This window comes from Erythrolamprus reginae, chromosome 3 (genome assembly GCF_031021105.1).
Source record: "Erythrolamprus reginae isolate rEryReg1 chromosome 3, rEryReg1.hap1, whole genome shotgun sequence".
Classification (NCBI taxonomy): domain Eukaryota; kingdom Metazoa; phylum Chordata; class Lepidosauria; order Squamata; family Dipsadidae; genus Erythrolamprus; species Erythrolamprus reginae.
Window position 1 is genome coordinate 44,860,062 of NC_091952.1, and position 14,148 is coordinate 44,874,209.

The following is a 14,148-nucleotide window of genomic DNA, read 5'->3' on the forward strand; positions in this document are numbered from 1 at the left end:
TCTTTCTACCCACATGTGCGCATTCCAGTATTATTTATTATTATTTATTTATTAGTCTACGGAGAGGGGCGGCATACAAATCAATCAAATAAATAAATAAATGGACTTATATGCCGCCCTTTTCCGAAGACTCAGGGCGGCTCACAACATATAAAAATAATACAAAAGACACTTTTAAAGCCCAATTATAAAATCAATCAAAAAACCCAAATAATAAAATCATATAAACCACACTCATTCACATCACAGTCATACTAACAACTGGAGCAGAGTACTAGAACTCAACAGCCCCAAGCCTGCTGGCAAAGGTGACTTTTTAAAGCCTTCCAGAAGGCCAGGAGAGTGGGGGCGATACAAATCTCTGGGGGGAGTTGATTCCAGAGGGTCGGGGCTGCCACAGAGAAGGCCCTTCCTCTAGGTCCCACCAGATGGGAAGAATAAAGAGAAATTCCCTACAGATGGGCTCCAGCACGAATCCAAAGCTCAGAATTCTGGGATTTGAAGTCCATAAGTCTTAAAGTTCCCAAGGTTGGAGACCCCTGCTATAGAAGTCAGAAAAGGGAGGAAATATATTTTCTGTGTACCATTTTTTCTATTGAACTCTATACAAATAATTTGTACATATTTAATAAAAAATAATTATTAATAATAAATAAATAATAATAATAATAATTAATAACTGTTGTTTCTTTTATAAAATATTAATTAAATGAATTATTCTTCAGAGACTTAGCTGCATAGGGCTAATTCAGAATTTTACCCTCTGGACTTCAATTAAACAAAGAATTAACTAAAAGAGAAATTAGGAATTTAGAGCTAAGCACTAGATAGAATGCAATATTTATAGAGCTTATTCAGTTCTAATTACTCCACAATTCTGTCTTTCTAAAAATATGCCAAGAAGGAACTCACCTGAGAATTTGTTGGCTGAAAATGTCCTTTTGCTCAGGGCTGACACGGGTCGATGGGAAGCCATCCTGCTGCATCACTTCCTTAATCCACACACTCAAGTAACTGAAGCAATGCTTGTTGAGAGCAAAAAGAATCTCAGCAAAATGGTCCATCAAATTTCGTGAAGCTTGGCCACCTATACCCTGCAAGGATGGAGCACACATCCAGTCAAACCTTGCAAATAAAATGTATTGCAGGATGAACTTTACATTAAGTCATAATAAGATGCCTGTATATTATATCAAGGGCCAGGCTGAGTGCTTCAGAATATTTAAGGCTCCAGCCTTAATCTATTCCAATCCTATGCTCACATACTTGGAAAAATAAACTCCAGAATTTATGTGAATGTAAACATGGACAGAAATCTGCTACAGATAATCCTGCAAGTATTCTGATGGCAAGGAAACAAAATTACCGTATTTTCAGTGTATAAGACGCACCTTTTTCCTCCCTATAAGAGGCTGACAATTTGGGTGTGTTTTATACTCTGAATGTAACTTTTTTTTAAAGCCCTAACTGGCTGCTAACAATCTTCCCAGCTCTTACTTTGCAAGCTCTTTCATTGTTGCTCTCTGTGAATAATATTTTCCAAACCCTATCTTTGTAGGGGTTTTTTCAGTGCTTCATTGCTCCAAATGTTTATTTCCAGCCCTAACCAGGTGCTAACGATGTTCCCAGCTCTTACCCACTTGCAAGCTCTTTCATTATTACTCTGCTAATAGTGTTTTCCAAACCCCGTCTTTGATTTTTTTTTCATTCTCTATTTGCTCCAAATGCTTCTTTCCAGCCCTAACCAGGTGCTGTTAATATTCCCAAACTCTTTCATTGTTTCTCTCTGCTAAGAATGTTTTCTAAGCCCTAAGTCTTTGCAGGGTTTTTTTCCATTGGTCTAACTTGCTCCAAATGTTTCTTTCCAGTCCTAATTAAGTGCTAATGATGTTCCCAGCTCTTACCCGCTTGCAAGTTCTTTCACTGTTACTCTCTGTGAGGAATGTTTTCCAAGCCCTGTCTTTGTAGGTTGGTTTTTTTTTCATTGCTTTACTTGTTCCAAATGTTTCTTTCCAGCTCTAACCAGGTGTTAACAATGTTCCCAACTCTTATTGGCTTGCAAGCTCTTTCATTGTTACTCTCTGCGAAGAAGGATGTTTTCCAAGCCCTCTGGAACCAGCTCCCCCCTGAGATTAGGATTGCCCCCACCCTCCCTGCCTTTCGTAAACTCCTTAAGACCCACCTTTGCCGTCAGGCATGGGGGAACTAAAACACCTCCCCCTTGCCCATGTTGTTTTGTTGATTGATTGACTGTGTGCCTGTTTTTTATATATACTGCTTTTTATGAGATTATTAATTTCAATTGGAACTGGATGGGTGGGCATTGGATTTGGTATTGTGTACTGTACTGTTTTTTATTATTGTTGTGAGCCGCCCCGAGTTTGCGGAGAGGGGCGGCATATAAATCCAATAAACCTAAACCTAAACCTAAACCTAAGTCTTTGCAGGGTTTTTTCCATTGCTCTACTTGCTCCGACAGTTTCTTTCCAAGTGCTAATGATGTTCCCAGCTCTTACTGGCTTGCAAGCTCTTTCATTGTTACTCTCTCAGAATAAAGGTTTTTTTAAGCCCTTAACCAGGGGATAAAATAATGTGTTGAAGCTGACCAGACTAGGGATGCTAGCCAGATGAATACCTGGTAAGCAGATTCTTTTCCCTATTTTCCTCCCCAAAAACTAAGGTGCATCTTATACTCCAAAACAAAGGTAATAATAAACAAATTGTAGTAAATGCAGCCTATGTGTGAGCAGAGTGCTTCCCAATTATCCTTTTTCTCTGATCCCATATTATGAAAGACACACTGTTTACCTCAATTACAGCTTGTAGTAGCATTTTTCCATTCTCATGAACCACTTGTCCGACAGGTGCAATCTCCCCACAACGTGGCAGCAATTCAGTCTATAAGAAGTGTGAGAAAAGGTCTAAGTGGACAAAATAGCAAGAACACAAATTTCAAACTGGAAATATCCCACTCCTATAGACAGAATTTAAATAAATATAATGGGGAGATGGCCACTTTATTTACAAGTCTTAATGCAAACATTAGGTACATAAAAAGAGTAATAATGAAAGCAAGCCCTTCCATTCAGTATGGGAGAGGCTCTCACTCATTGGTTTGAATGTTTTGTTACTCTGTCCCAGAATTTTCATATTATGATCCTGTGATACCATTAGCAAATGACAGATCTACTCTACCGAAGACAAAATACTCACAAAAAAGCCACAGGCAGCTTTGACAGTTGGTGCTTCAGGAAACTTCAGAGAGATCACAGCTAGAAGGAAGCAATTATTTGGTATTCAACATGTGTAAAATGTTTTTTTTTGGGGTGGGTGGGGATGAGTTGGAAAGAAAAGTAAGCTTAATTTTGCGGAGATTCCCATATCAAGAACTTTTTTCCTTTCTTTACAATCGTCACAACTTGTAAGGGTCATTGTTACCCATTTGTCTAAGTCATTTCCCACAGTGATTTTAAAGCAATTCAGTCTATGGCACCTGCCTACTCACCACAATGGAATACTGCTTTGACATCCAGGCTGCTACACAGGAACAAATCAGGTTTCCGTTTGAGTGCCTGCAAGGTACACATATATACACAAACAATAAACACAGCTCTGGCAAGCCATGGACAAGCAATTGCCACACAGGAACCCTTGGCAAAGGCTTGCATGTGCAACTTACCTGGCCATCAGCTATAAAACACAGTAAGCCAGGTTTGGGAAAAAGGGAAGAGATTATAAGATGAATGTGTCTTTATAATTCAAGAGCATAGGGGTCCAGGTAAAGAGGAGCCTCTGAAGAAACATGAAATTTAATTATTATCTGGAAAACAGTTTCCTAGTATTCCTACTTGGTTTCAAATAATGCCTATGCCCCAGGTATAGGAATTCCATTCTAGAGTATCAGAATAAGGATTAATCAGATATTTAGGTTTACTTTTTTAATATCTACATTTGCCTAGAAACATTAAAGTACCACAGAAAGTAGAAACAAGAACAATAGATACTGTACTTAGTTAATCAGCAGTATGGACTGCAATTCCCAGTTCCTGTACTTTTGTTCTGAAGGAATGACATTAGGAATGACATTCCTAAGCCCAAAGCTTTAACCAAACAGCAAATTCTGTATCATCTAATCAAATTTTACACAACTAAAGAATAGTGATCACTAAAATATTACAAATAGTAGGTCTCTTCTATGATGCAGAGCAACTCAATTTTCAAGAGACTTTTAACAGCAACAAATCTTTCAGCACCATGGACAACAGCTCCAACTCCTGCGCCTGAGTAACTATGGCATTTCTATGTACTCTGTTCTATGTACAAATGGATCCACATTGTTAGACATGTTTTCTATCATTAAAATGCTACAATTGTAGTTGCATGATGAGCAAAAATTGGCTTTCTTAGATAATATTTTTAACTGCAATAACTCATTATTATAACTTTGTGTTTTATTTTCCTTGCTCTTTGTTTTACTTACAAACAAAAGCAATCAGATTAGATGTGTTCCTTTTCCTGATGAAAGAAACAAACTATATTTTACTTTCATTTGTTCTAAGACCACTGTTTTAAACTTCTTGAAGTTAATTTATAGACTTTGTAACATTATATTGCTAGAACTATCAAACATTTTATGAATTTCAATAGTATATTTTCCCATTATTTTACTAGAAAAAAAGCCTATTTTCTTGCCATATTCACACAACTTTTTATTTAGATAAATATCTTATGGAGGCCTGAAATGAAAAACAAGTATGTTGAATCAGATCTGGCTCTTACAATACAGAAAACAATGTCAAGTAGAGAATGAAATAAATCTCTGTCACAATATACCTGTTATGCCGGGCTTCATGTTACAAGCCCCCAATTAAGTCCAAAGTGGAAAGTCAAACACACACGTTTGTAAAGTAAACAAAGTTGGTTTATCAAAAGGAAAATACAGTCTAAAATGCACTTTTAATCAGCCAAAGTGCTCTCCCATGCACCACAAGCCTTGAATGCTGTGAAAAACATAAAACAAAAGCAAAGCAGATAAAAGGCAGCTGTGAAGACGTCACAGCCACTCCCCTTCAAGAGTTCTCACACTGAAACTTAACTGTGAATTGTTCCACAAGGTCCTTGAAAATCCTGAAGCAGTTCACAAAAGTCTTTGTAAATTCTGAAGCAAAACCACAAGTCTCTCTCTCTCTCTCTCATAAAAGGGATAAACTCCCACTCCAAGAGGCAACAATGCTGGCAATTTATCAGCAGCCCCATTAGCCTAATTGCCCCAGCCACAGGCGTTCTCCCTTATTTCCTATAATACTTTCCCAGTTGTTCTTTCCTTTTCACAAACCTGCGCCTGCGAGCATCTATGAATCCTTCTCCTTCTGATTCTAATGGCCATGATGATGATTCACTAATGGGGTAATTAGCTAATGGGTTGCCTGTAATTACCTCCTCATCTGATGCTGCTTCACTCCCAGAAGCTTCCCTTGATACAGACGCTTCACTATCGGAAGCTGTTGGCAGTAAAACCGGCCTCTGAGAATGTGAGGATTCTCCCACATCAACCCCCACAGCCCTTGGAGCAGAGCCAACCACAACAATACATTTGTAAATTTTTATAGCAATCTCTTATATGCAAAGAAAAACAAGCAAAATGGTAAAGAATTGATTTCTATGAACAACAAATGAGTTTCCTGAAAATATATAATCAGGCATGTTCTTCATTTGCCATCAAGTCAGACTTTGCTCCTGGCAACTAGGTGGAAGGACCTTGCAGTTTTTGTAGGCAGAAATTAAGAAACTGTTTGTTGTTGCCTTCTTCCTAGGATACAGAGGGAATGACTAGTATAAAGTTGTCCAGAAAATTATTTGCTAGTTTGTTCTATCTATCTACCTACCTATCTATCTACCTACCTACCTACGTATCTATCTATCTATCTATCTATCTATCTATCTATCTATCTATCTATCTATCATCTACACACACACACACACACACACGTGCACGCACACACATCTCAATATCTATATTTCTATCTATATCATTGGAGATTTTACACTCTGATGTCAGCAGAGGCTGACAAAAGCTGAGTATATTGGAAAAAATTAAACGTTCTGGAGATCGTGATGTCTATTGTTTACACACTTTGTGTGTGTGTGTGTGTGTGTGTGTGTTTGTGTGTGTGTGTGTGTAGCTCTAGGTGAAGTTCGATCCTAGATAACATCAGATATTTCTTGGCGCAAAGAGAAAATATCTGCCATGAGCTTCACATAGGCATCAGGAAGGGCATCAAGCCAGTAAATGCTCAGTTCCATTCAGTCGTCCTGATTCCACCCCGATGCAAGGGATTGCAAGGTCATTAAGAGAAAACAGTATTCTAATTCCATTGCTTGGGAAGGCAATAAAATCTACATGCATTTTAAAGTGATTGCTTGATGAATCCTGATATACTGTTTAATAACTTCCCAGTCTTTGAAGGAAAACGAAATGTCTATTCTGCAGATTGATAGATATCCTATTAAGTTAAAATGTGGGAGTCTAGAATAATGATTTATAAGCATGTAAATTGAACAGCTGATATGTAATCAATTCTGCTCAAGAGTTCTCTTTCAGAACAGGCAGCAAATAAAGCTATCATGTTAACTAGGATGAGGAAGGAGCCTTATAATATGCTTTGTTCTTCTTTTCCTTTTTGAGACTAATAATTGTTGCTATGGAAGAGGTATAAATGATCTCTACTGAACAAGTTCAGTATTTTCTATACTATAGCAGGCCATCATATATACTGCTCAAAAAAATAAAGGGAACACTCAACTAACACATCCTAGATCTGAATGAATGAAATATTCACATTGAATACTTTGTTCTGTACAAAGTTGAATGTGCACAACAGCCTGTGAAATTGATTGTCAATCAGTGCCGCTTCCTAAGTGGATAGTTTGATTTCACAGAGGTTTGATTTACTTGGAGTTATATTGTATTGTTTAAGTGTTCCCTTTATTTTTTTGAGCAGTGTATAATCTAGGAGAAAATATATATCTATAAAGTAAAGACGTGATTACTGGTATTGATTTAATGCTCTACAGCAGAGTCCCCCAACTTTTCTGGCTTTGTGGACCAGTGGGGGGTGGAGGGGAAGGTTCTGTTTGACCAGTTGGCAAGCACACATAACCCCAATTTGCACGGTCAGTCTGCATGTGCGCCAGCCGCTCACATATAGGAGTGTGTATGCACAAGCTCAACTGCTGTTTGCATAAGTGGGAATACAGGTGCGCACGCCATTTCCACAGTGTTCTGCCGGGCTCTCTGGTAGGTGCCTCCCGAAAATTCAAGGGTACAAATTTCAGGCACACACACATGTTTGAAAATTCAAAACAATGTTCTTTATCACAAAATTCAAAATAAACTAAGCACTCTTTTTGTATTGCAAAGAGCACTCATCCCAAAACAACCGGGTAGTCTGTACAATTTCCCTTAAGCAGCCATTAGGTACTTAGCTAGCAGCTGTGAAGAAACTTCACACCCCTTCTTCTTCCAACGAAGTGAGACACACACACACACGCACGTTGCTCTGCTTTGGTTTCAAAGGCGTGAAAAATCAACAAACAAAGTCCAGAAAACAGCAATACAGGATTCCTGAAGAACTGCGATCAGATACTCTTCCACAATGGCCAAACCCACACGCTGCTATTGATAGCAGCAGCCCTAATTACTGGAGCCCCACCCAAACACAGGTGGCCTCTCTTATCTCCAGTAATATGTCCTTACTTGGTCTCTTCTTTGCATAATTCTGCGCTTGCGTGAGTCCAAGACGTCTTCATCCGAATCAATGGAAGATAATGGAGATTGACTGCCTGGGCTGTGTGCCAAGCCCCCCTCTTCCAAGTCACTCCCTCGTCCGAGGAAACTAAACTCTGAACTAACTCTGTCGGCAATAACACAGGCCTATGACATGTTGAAGTTTCCCCTGCATCTACCTCCACATTCCCTGGGGCAGCAGCTGGGCCAGAGCCAACCACAACACACAGCCTGACTGCAAATTGCTCACAGCTCACACATGGGCCACAGGCCAGAGGTTTGGGACTCCTGCTCTTACATCTTCTTGGGAAAAGTGGATTTTTGAAAAACTTCCAGAACAGACAGAATGACAGCATTTGAAAAAGCGCAGTCCATAATGCATCAGAGCTGAAGCAAATTAGCTCTCAAAAGCTCTGTACATTGATTATTGATCAATTATTGAATTATATTGTCTGGGCTGAGTTCTTTCATGCATTATTTAACATCAGGATGACAAGCACATGAGTAAAGAAATTGTTTATTTCTGTTAAGAGCAGAAACTCACCTAACAAGTATCTCTGTAAGAGACATAAACTCATCTAACTAATGTCTCATTTAGCTAGAAATTTTGACTTCAACTGTAAATCAAAGGACCCTCTGTATTTTTAATTAGTATTAAAACAAACTAGTGAGCAAGGTAGGCAGTATTATAGTAATTATGTCACCAAAACCGAATAAATCTTTATTTAACATCAGGGTCTCATAAATTTTCTAAGAGTAGATACAGTAATACCTCCTCAGGAGAAGAAAAAAAGCATTTTTAAGGTGATTTACCCTGATTATTAAAATATTGTTAAAATTTCATATTTTTCTGAGAACTCTTTAGTTTTACGGAAGAAAAAAATGTGAGACATTATTTGCATTACAGTTGCAAGGTTTAAAATCTCTCACAAGGGGGAGCTAGGTGCTAAGACACTTTCCACATCACAGCCTACAAAAAGCTTATCAAGCAACAATATATCAGAGCCAAGAGGAGAGCATCTTGCTGTAGTCAGGAGAACCAGATGATATCAAAGATCATACCCTTCCCTGCTTCATTAATTCGTAATTCTGCAGCTGATTTCCAGTATAGATATTGCTCATCCAACCCAAAAGCAGTTCACGGTCCACTTATTCCCAAGCGGAACTATCAGAGCAGTACCTCACCGCTCACTGCATTGCACATTACATCATTACAACAACATTTGAGATAAGACGGCATGAAAATTCATGATCTGAAAAATAAAAACCAACCCAGGAAATCTCAACAAGAGTGAAGGAGGATGGAGCACCAAAGGACTTTGAAACAAATCAAGTTGTTATTTTCTGTTACTCACATTAGATCAGGTTTCTCTCCTAGAAGTTTAGATATAACCCACTAGATCACTGACTTCTACCCAACAACTGGAGACTCTGGATCTGTTAAGAGCTCAGAATCATTAGAGCCAAACATGCAAAACATATACAATATGGATTTTTAAAGTTTTTGAACTGCATTCGCCATTTTCCAAAAGTTCCTCCTGTAACAGGTCACAGAACATGACCTGAACCAAATCCAACCTAGAGGTGTTGTTGCATTTCTATGCAGAGAGGAAGGGATAAAATTATACCTAAGGAAAGGGGGTAATGTTTTGTTTTCAACTTCCACAGAAACAGATGAGAAACTCGATATTCAACTAAAAGGAAAAAACGTTGTCAACAGAAAGCTAAAATAGGTTTAAATTGAATTAAAAAAGAGAAAGAGAGAGAACAGAAAGTGAATGAATAAGAAACTAAAACACACCTGTGCCAGGAGTTGCATAAATGAATCAACAATATCAGGATGATCCCTGGGCCCTAAAAATATAATAAAGATGTAACTGAAGAGAAAAATCATACAAACAGCAACTTAACATCATATAGTTATGTGATACAGAAAGAATTTACAAGTGAAAACAGGAGTAAGGGGAGGGCGGGGGGGAGGGTGCAACAGGGTGGGCTGAAGAGGGCAGGCACATGAGCAGCTTGAAGCAAGTTAAAGAAACAAAACATACAAAAATCATGGAGCTTGGAAACCCAAGAACAGAAAGAAAGTGCAAAGGAATAGGCGTGTCGCCCAGATTCCCCTGCCAAGCACCAGGAATAGGAAGGGGGAACTGACTGCACCCTAGCAGGGAAGAAAAAGAAAAGCAGGAACTAACTGGACATCAATTTCTTTTAGAGAACTGGCATATTTGCACTGGATACTTGTCTTTAAACACTTGGTCCATGAAGATAATTCTAGAGTCTATTGACAAATCCAATATTGACGTGAGTGAACAAAAGTTCTAAAATCCATTTGAACTCTAATGGCCACCCCAACACACTAGGCTCCTTTCACTCTTGTCAAAATGTTCACTTGACTGGGAAGTATATAACTTTGCAACATTTTTAATAGGGAAAGACCAGCATGACTGCTGATAACCACTCTGCGTTTCAGCATCATGCACCATGCGACTCATCTTCCTCTGCGTTGATGCCATAGTTCCGCCTAATGAAACCAGGCATTAGCAGGGTATCACTCAAGTACTGATTCCAAGTTCCAAGTTCCAACCAGCCATCTGGGGATGGGACCAGAAACCCTAATACCATGCTATTGCACATTGATTTTATTTACATACTTTAAAGTTATCCCCTCAATTGGGGACACCTTAATTGCAGTATGGCAGTTCCGCAGAAGCCAAAGCCAAACCCAAACACTTGCTAGGAAATCAGCAGAGTTCTGAGAGAAAACCTGTAAAGCAGAAGGACAGGGGAGTTGTGGTGCAGAATCTTCAAAACAAACTGGGCCCAGGAACAGATAGTGAGTGTCAACGCACTGTTCTGGTTCTGCTGTACTAAATAGCGACACATTCCCTACCGGTAGGTCTTATTCAAAGCCAACCATTATGCGAACAAGACTACTAACTCTACTTTCTATTAAAACTGAGAATCTGACAACCAAAGGGCCATTTCAGTTTAACAAACCAGAAAGAGGGGAGCGAAGAACATGATAGCACTAGTGATTGATATTCAGGGAGAAACAAGCTAATGAATTTGGTTCTCGTTACTCAGGATATAATTTCTAAACTCCGCTGGAGCTCATTCAGCAGGGCCTATTATCTGAACAAGGAAATGGTGACTACCTGCAATCCTACGGGTTAATTTGAACCTCTTAGAATTAGAAAGAACTGTTCCCAATGCAACTGCTTCAGAAGAGTCTCAAGACATACATACCTTGCTGAAAGAGTGTTAATGTTACTGATGTGACAAGCAGAAAGAGTGCCTTGATCGGTGGGAAGTGGACAGGCTCATGGGCAAAAATGTGAACCAGCTAAAGATGTAAGGGAACACAGAAATCGAATAGTTATGATATTTTTCGTTCTGTTTCACATTCCTCAACCTACTTTTTAACCAATTTATTCTCCTTACTCATATTTGGGCCAACAAATTGTCTCTGCTATTTAAGCCTCAGTGAAAGTTTTAGTCTTAAAATACCAAAGGAGGCAAGAGATTAGATGGTTCAAGGGCGCTCCAGTTTAGCATTTGTTTTTGTCCATTATATACACAAACCATCCATTTACATGAGCTAACAAAGGAAAAAAAACCATGTTTATAAAATTATGCTATAGTCCTCAGAGAGGGGCAGCATATCAATCCAACAAATAAATAAATCAAAGGAAAAGCCAAGAAAATTTGTTCAACAAGTATTATTTCCCTTTCTGAATTCAGCATTTACCAGAGATTAATGTGCCAAAAAACAACAACAAACTTACCTGCCTGGTGAGGTCAATAGCAGATGCCTGAGGAATAGTGCTATACATCTGTCCCAGCATCTCACACAGTTGAGGCACCATGGGTGCAAAGTCATCTAGAAGAGTCTTCACAGATTTTTCAAAAATGGAGCACACAGACTGTGGGGATAAGAGGCTGTGTCAAGGGAAAACTGGGTGCAGGGTGTAATTTTTTTCTCCTCAACTAAGGAGTTACATGTTTTATATTTTGTTCTTCCATGAAGAAATTTGAGGCAGCATAATTTTTTTTTGTATTTTATCCTTTGACATAGGATACACTGAGCAAGATTTGTTTTGTGATCATCCAGCAAAGATTCATGATTAAATGAAGACTAATCTTTGGCTCCCTGTTTTTTTCCCAAAAATAATATTCTACCTGGCTTACATCAGCCACTAATACAATATTACGGTCTTTTCACTTTTACAATTCTCCTGCTGTTTCAAAAGTTGGTTTCCTTGAATGGAACTGAAAATACACTGCTCAAAAAAATAAAAGGAACACTTAAACAACAGAATATAACTCCAAGAAAATCAAACTTCTGTGAAATCAAACTGTCCAGCAACACTGATTGACAATCAATTTCACATGCTGTTGTGCACATTCAACTTTGTACAGAACAAAATATTCAATGGGAATATTTCTTTCATTCCGATCTAGTATGTGTCATTTGAGTGTTCCCTTTATTTTTTTGAGCTGTATATTTTTCAGTTAGAAATTGTGATATGCATGTAAGATCAAAGGTGTACTGTAGGAAAGCCTACTATTCTCCAAACAATTGAAACACTTTCTATTCATCTATGGAGATTCTCATATTATCTGGGTTCATGATGGCAAACCTATGGCACACGGGCCTAAAGTGGCACATGGAGCCATGTCATCTGGCAGGCACTACATCGCTCGTTTCTCTTCCTGGTTTCTAGTGCACATGCGTGCCTGATGATCAGCTGGCCATCATGAGTGCAGCAGTGCTGGTTTTCCGCCATGAGCATGTGCACCGGCCAGCTGATTGTTGCATGTGCATGCATGCCAGCAACTGGAAAGTTCATTTCCAATATGCGCATGCCCCTTGGTATCTCCTCTTCCTGGTTATGGCTTTCTTTCTTTCTTTCTTTCTCTCTCTTTCTTTCCTTCTTTCTTTCTTTCCTTCCTTCTTTCCTTCCTTCTTTCCCTCCTTCCTTCCTTTTTGGACAATAGGGAAGGCATGAAAAGTCACCCTTGACATAATACAATTTTTTCCTTTAGAAAAAAACAACAACCCTGAATTCCAAAATAAAGGATGAAAAATACATAACCTGGTAGCTGTGTTTGCAGGGAAATAAAAATAATAGTTGACTGCCATGTCAATATGAGTCAATAACATATAAATACTAAAAAAAGGGTAAATGCAGTTTTTAGGCTGCATCAACAGAAATGATGTTTCCAAATGAATAAAAGAGTTGTTAGCAATTATTTTCCATTGGCCAAATCCTGCTTTATATATTATGTCCAATTCTGCACATAGTTAGACAGAATCGATTAAAATGGAATAGGTTCAGAAAAAGACAATGGAAATTATTATAAGACTACTCTTGAGTAGAGAAGACTGAGGATTGATAGCACTCTTTGTACTCTTCAAATATCTTACTGACATTTACAAAAGTCAGTAAGAGCAATTCAACACTGGGACCAACAGAATAATCATGCCTCCCTTTATCGCATGTCTACAATCATAGGTGAGTTACTTCTTCTTCAGAAATACTTATTTCAGAATTTTACACTGAATAAGGGATTGAAGTTAGTACATTTTTAAAAATTCTATATTCAAGCACTGTTAAAAATATAAAGAACCCCATTCACATTGGATATAATTTCATTAGGGAAATTGTTGAGAATTTAGTGTTAACAGCTTTTGATTTGTCATGCAGAAATATCAAACAGAAATTTTAGCCATATGAAAGCTTATGTTCAAGTTTGTACTGATTATATTTATCTTTCTTTTAAAATAAGCATGCGTCCCTAAGCAAAAGATAAAACAAGAAAACAAAACATGACCAGAAATGAGTTTAAAGAATTTTAAAGAATTTCCAGCACTCATTTGTCTCATATTAAATTATACTACAAAGGAATAGCCCTAGGCACATGAATATAGCAGCTGGTTCCTAATCTTCTGTTACAAATTGTATATTTTTTTTCTTTCAAGGTATTTGTTACAAAAATTCCTAACTCTTCACAGGGTGGATGTATTTCTCAGTTTTGTAGGTGAAATAGATCAATTGTTGCATTCCCTTTCAACTGGCTACTTTGATCCACTGGTGTGAGCTGCCTAAAAAGATATTGCAACTATTTACACAGAATATAAAATTATATTTTACATGTTATGTAAAATGTAACAATATGCTATATAAGTTAAAGTAACAAAGAAAGCAAAAGGAAATGGGGAGTGAGGGATAAATTATGATGGTACTTTGGGGGAGAGAAGAGATCACAATGACTGCTGCCTTCCCATTAGTGTGGGTCAACCAAAGAAAGACCCACCAAGGCTCATTTAGGCTGTAGCAAATATTATCACAATA

General features: G+C 38.1%; 1 protein-coding gene across 2 annotated transcripts in view; it reads right to left on the bottom strand.

The window, feature by feature from the left end:
- The window catches only part of IPO13 (importin 13), a 64,467-nt gene that overhangs the window by 1,014 nt on the left and 49,305 nt on the right, over positions 1-14,148 (bottom strand). For both annotated transcript variants that reach the window (XM_070745036.1, XM_070745035.1), the window contains exons 13-19: positions 11,578-11,715; positions 11,039-11,135; positions 9,588-9,640; positions 3,506-3,572; positions 3,214-3,272; positions 2,809-2,898; positions 913-1,094 (exon numbers count right to left, since the gene is read on the bottom strand). In XM_070745036.1, the coding sequence (XP_070601137.1) occupies positions 913-1,094; positions 2,809-2,898; positions 3,214-3,272; positions 3,506-3,572; positions 9,588-9,640; positions 11,039-11,135; positions 11,578-11,715 (686 nt within the window). The remainder of the gene's footprint in view (positions 1-912; positions 1,095-2,808; positions 2,899-3,213; positions 3,273-3,505; positions 3,573-9,587; positions 9,641-11,038; positions 11,136-11,577; positions 11,716-14,148) is intronic.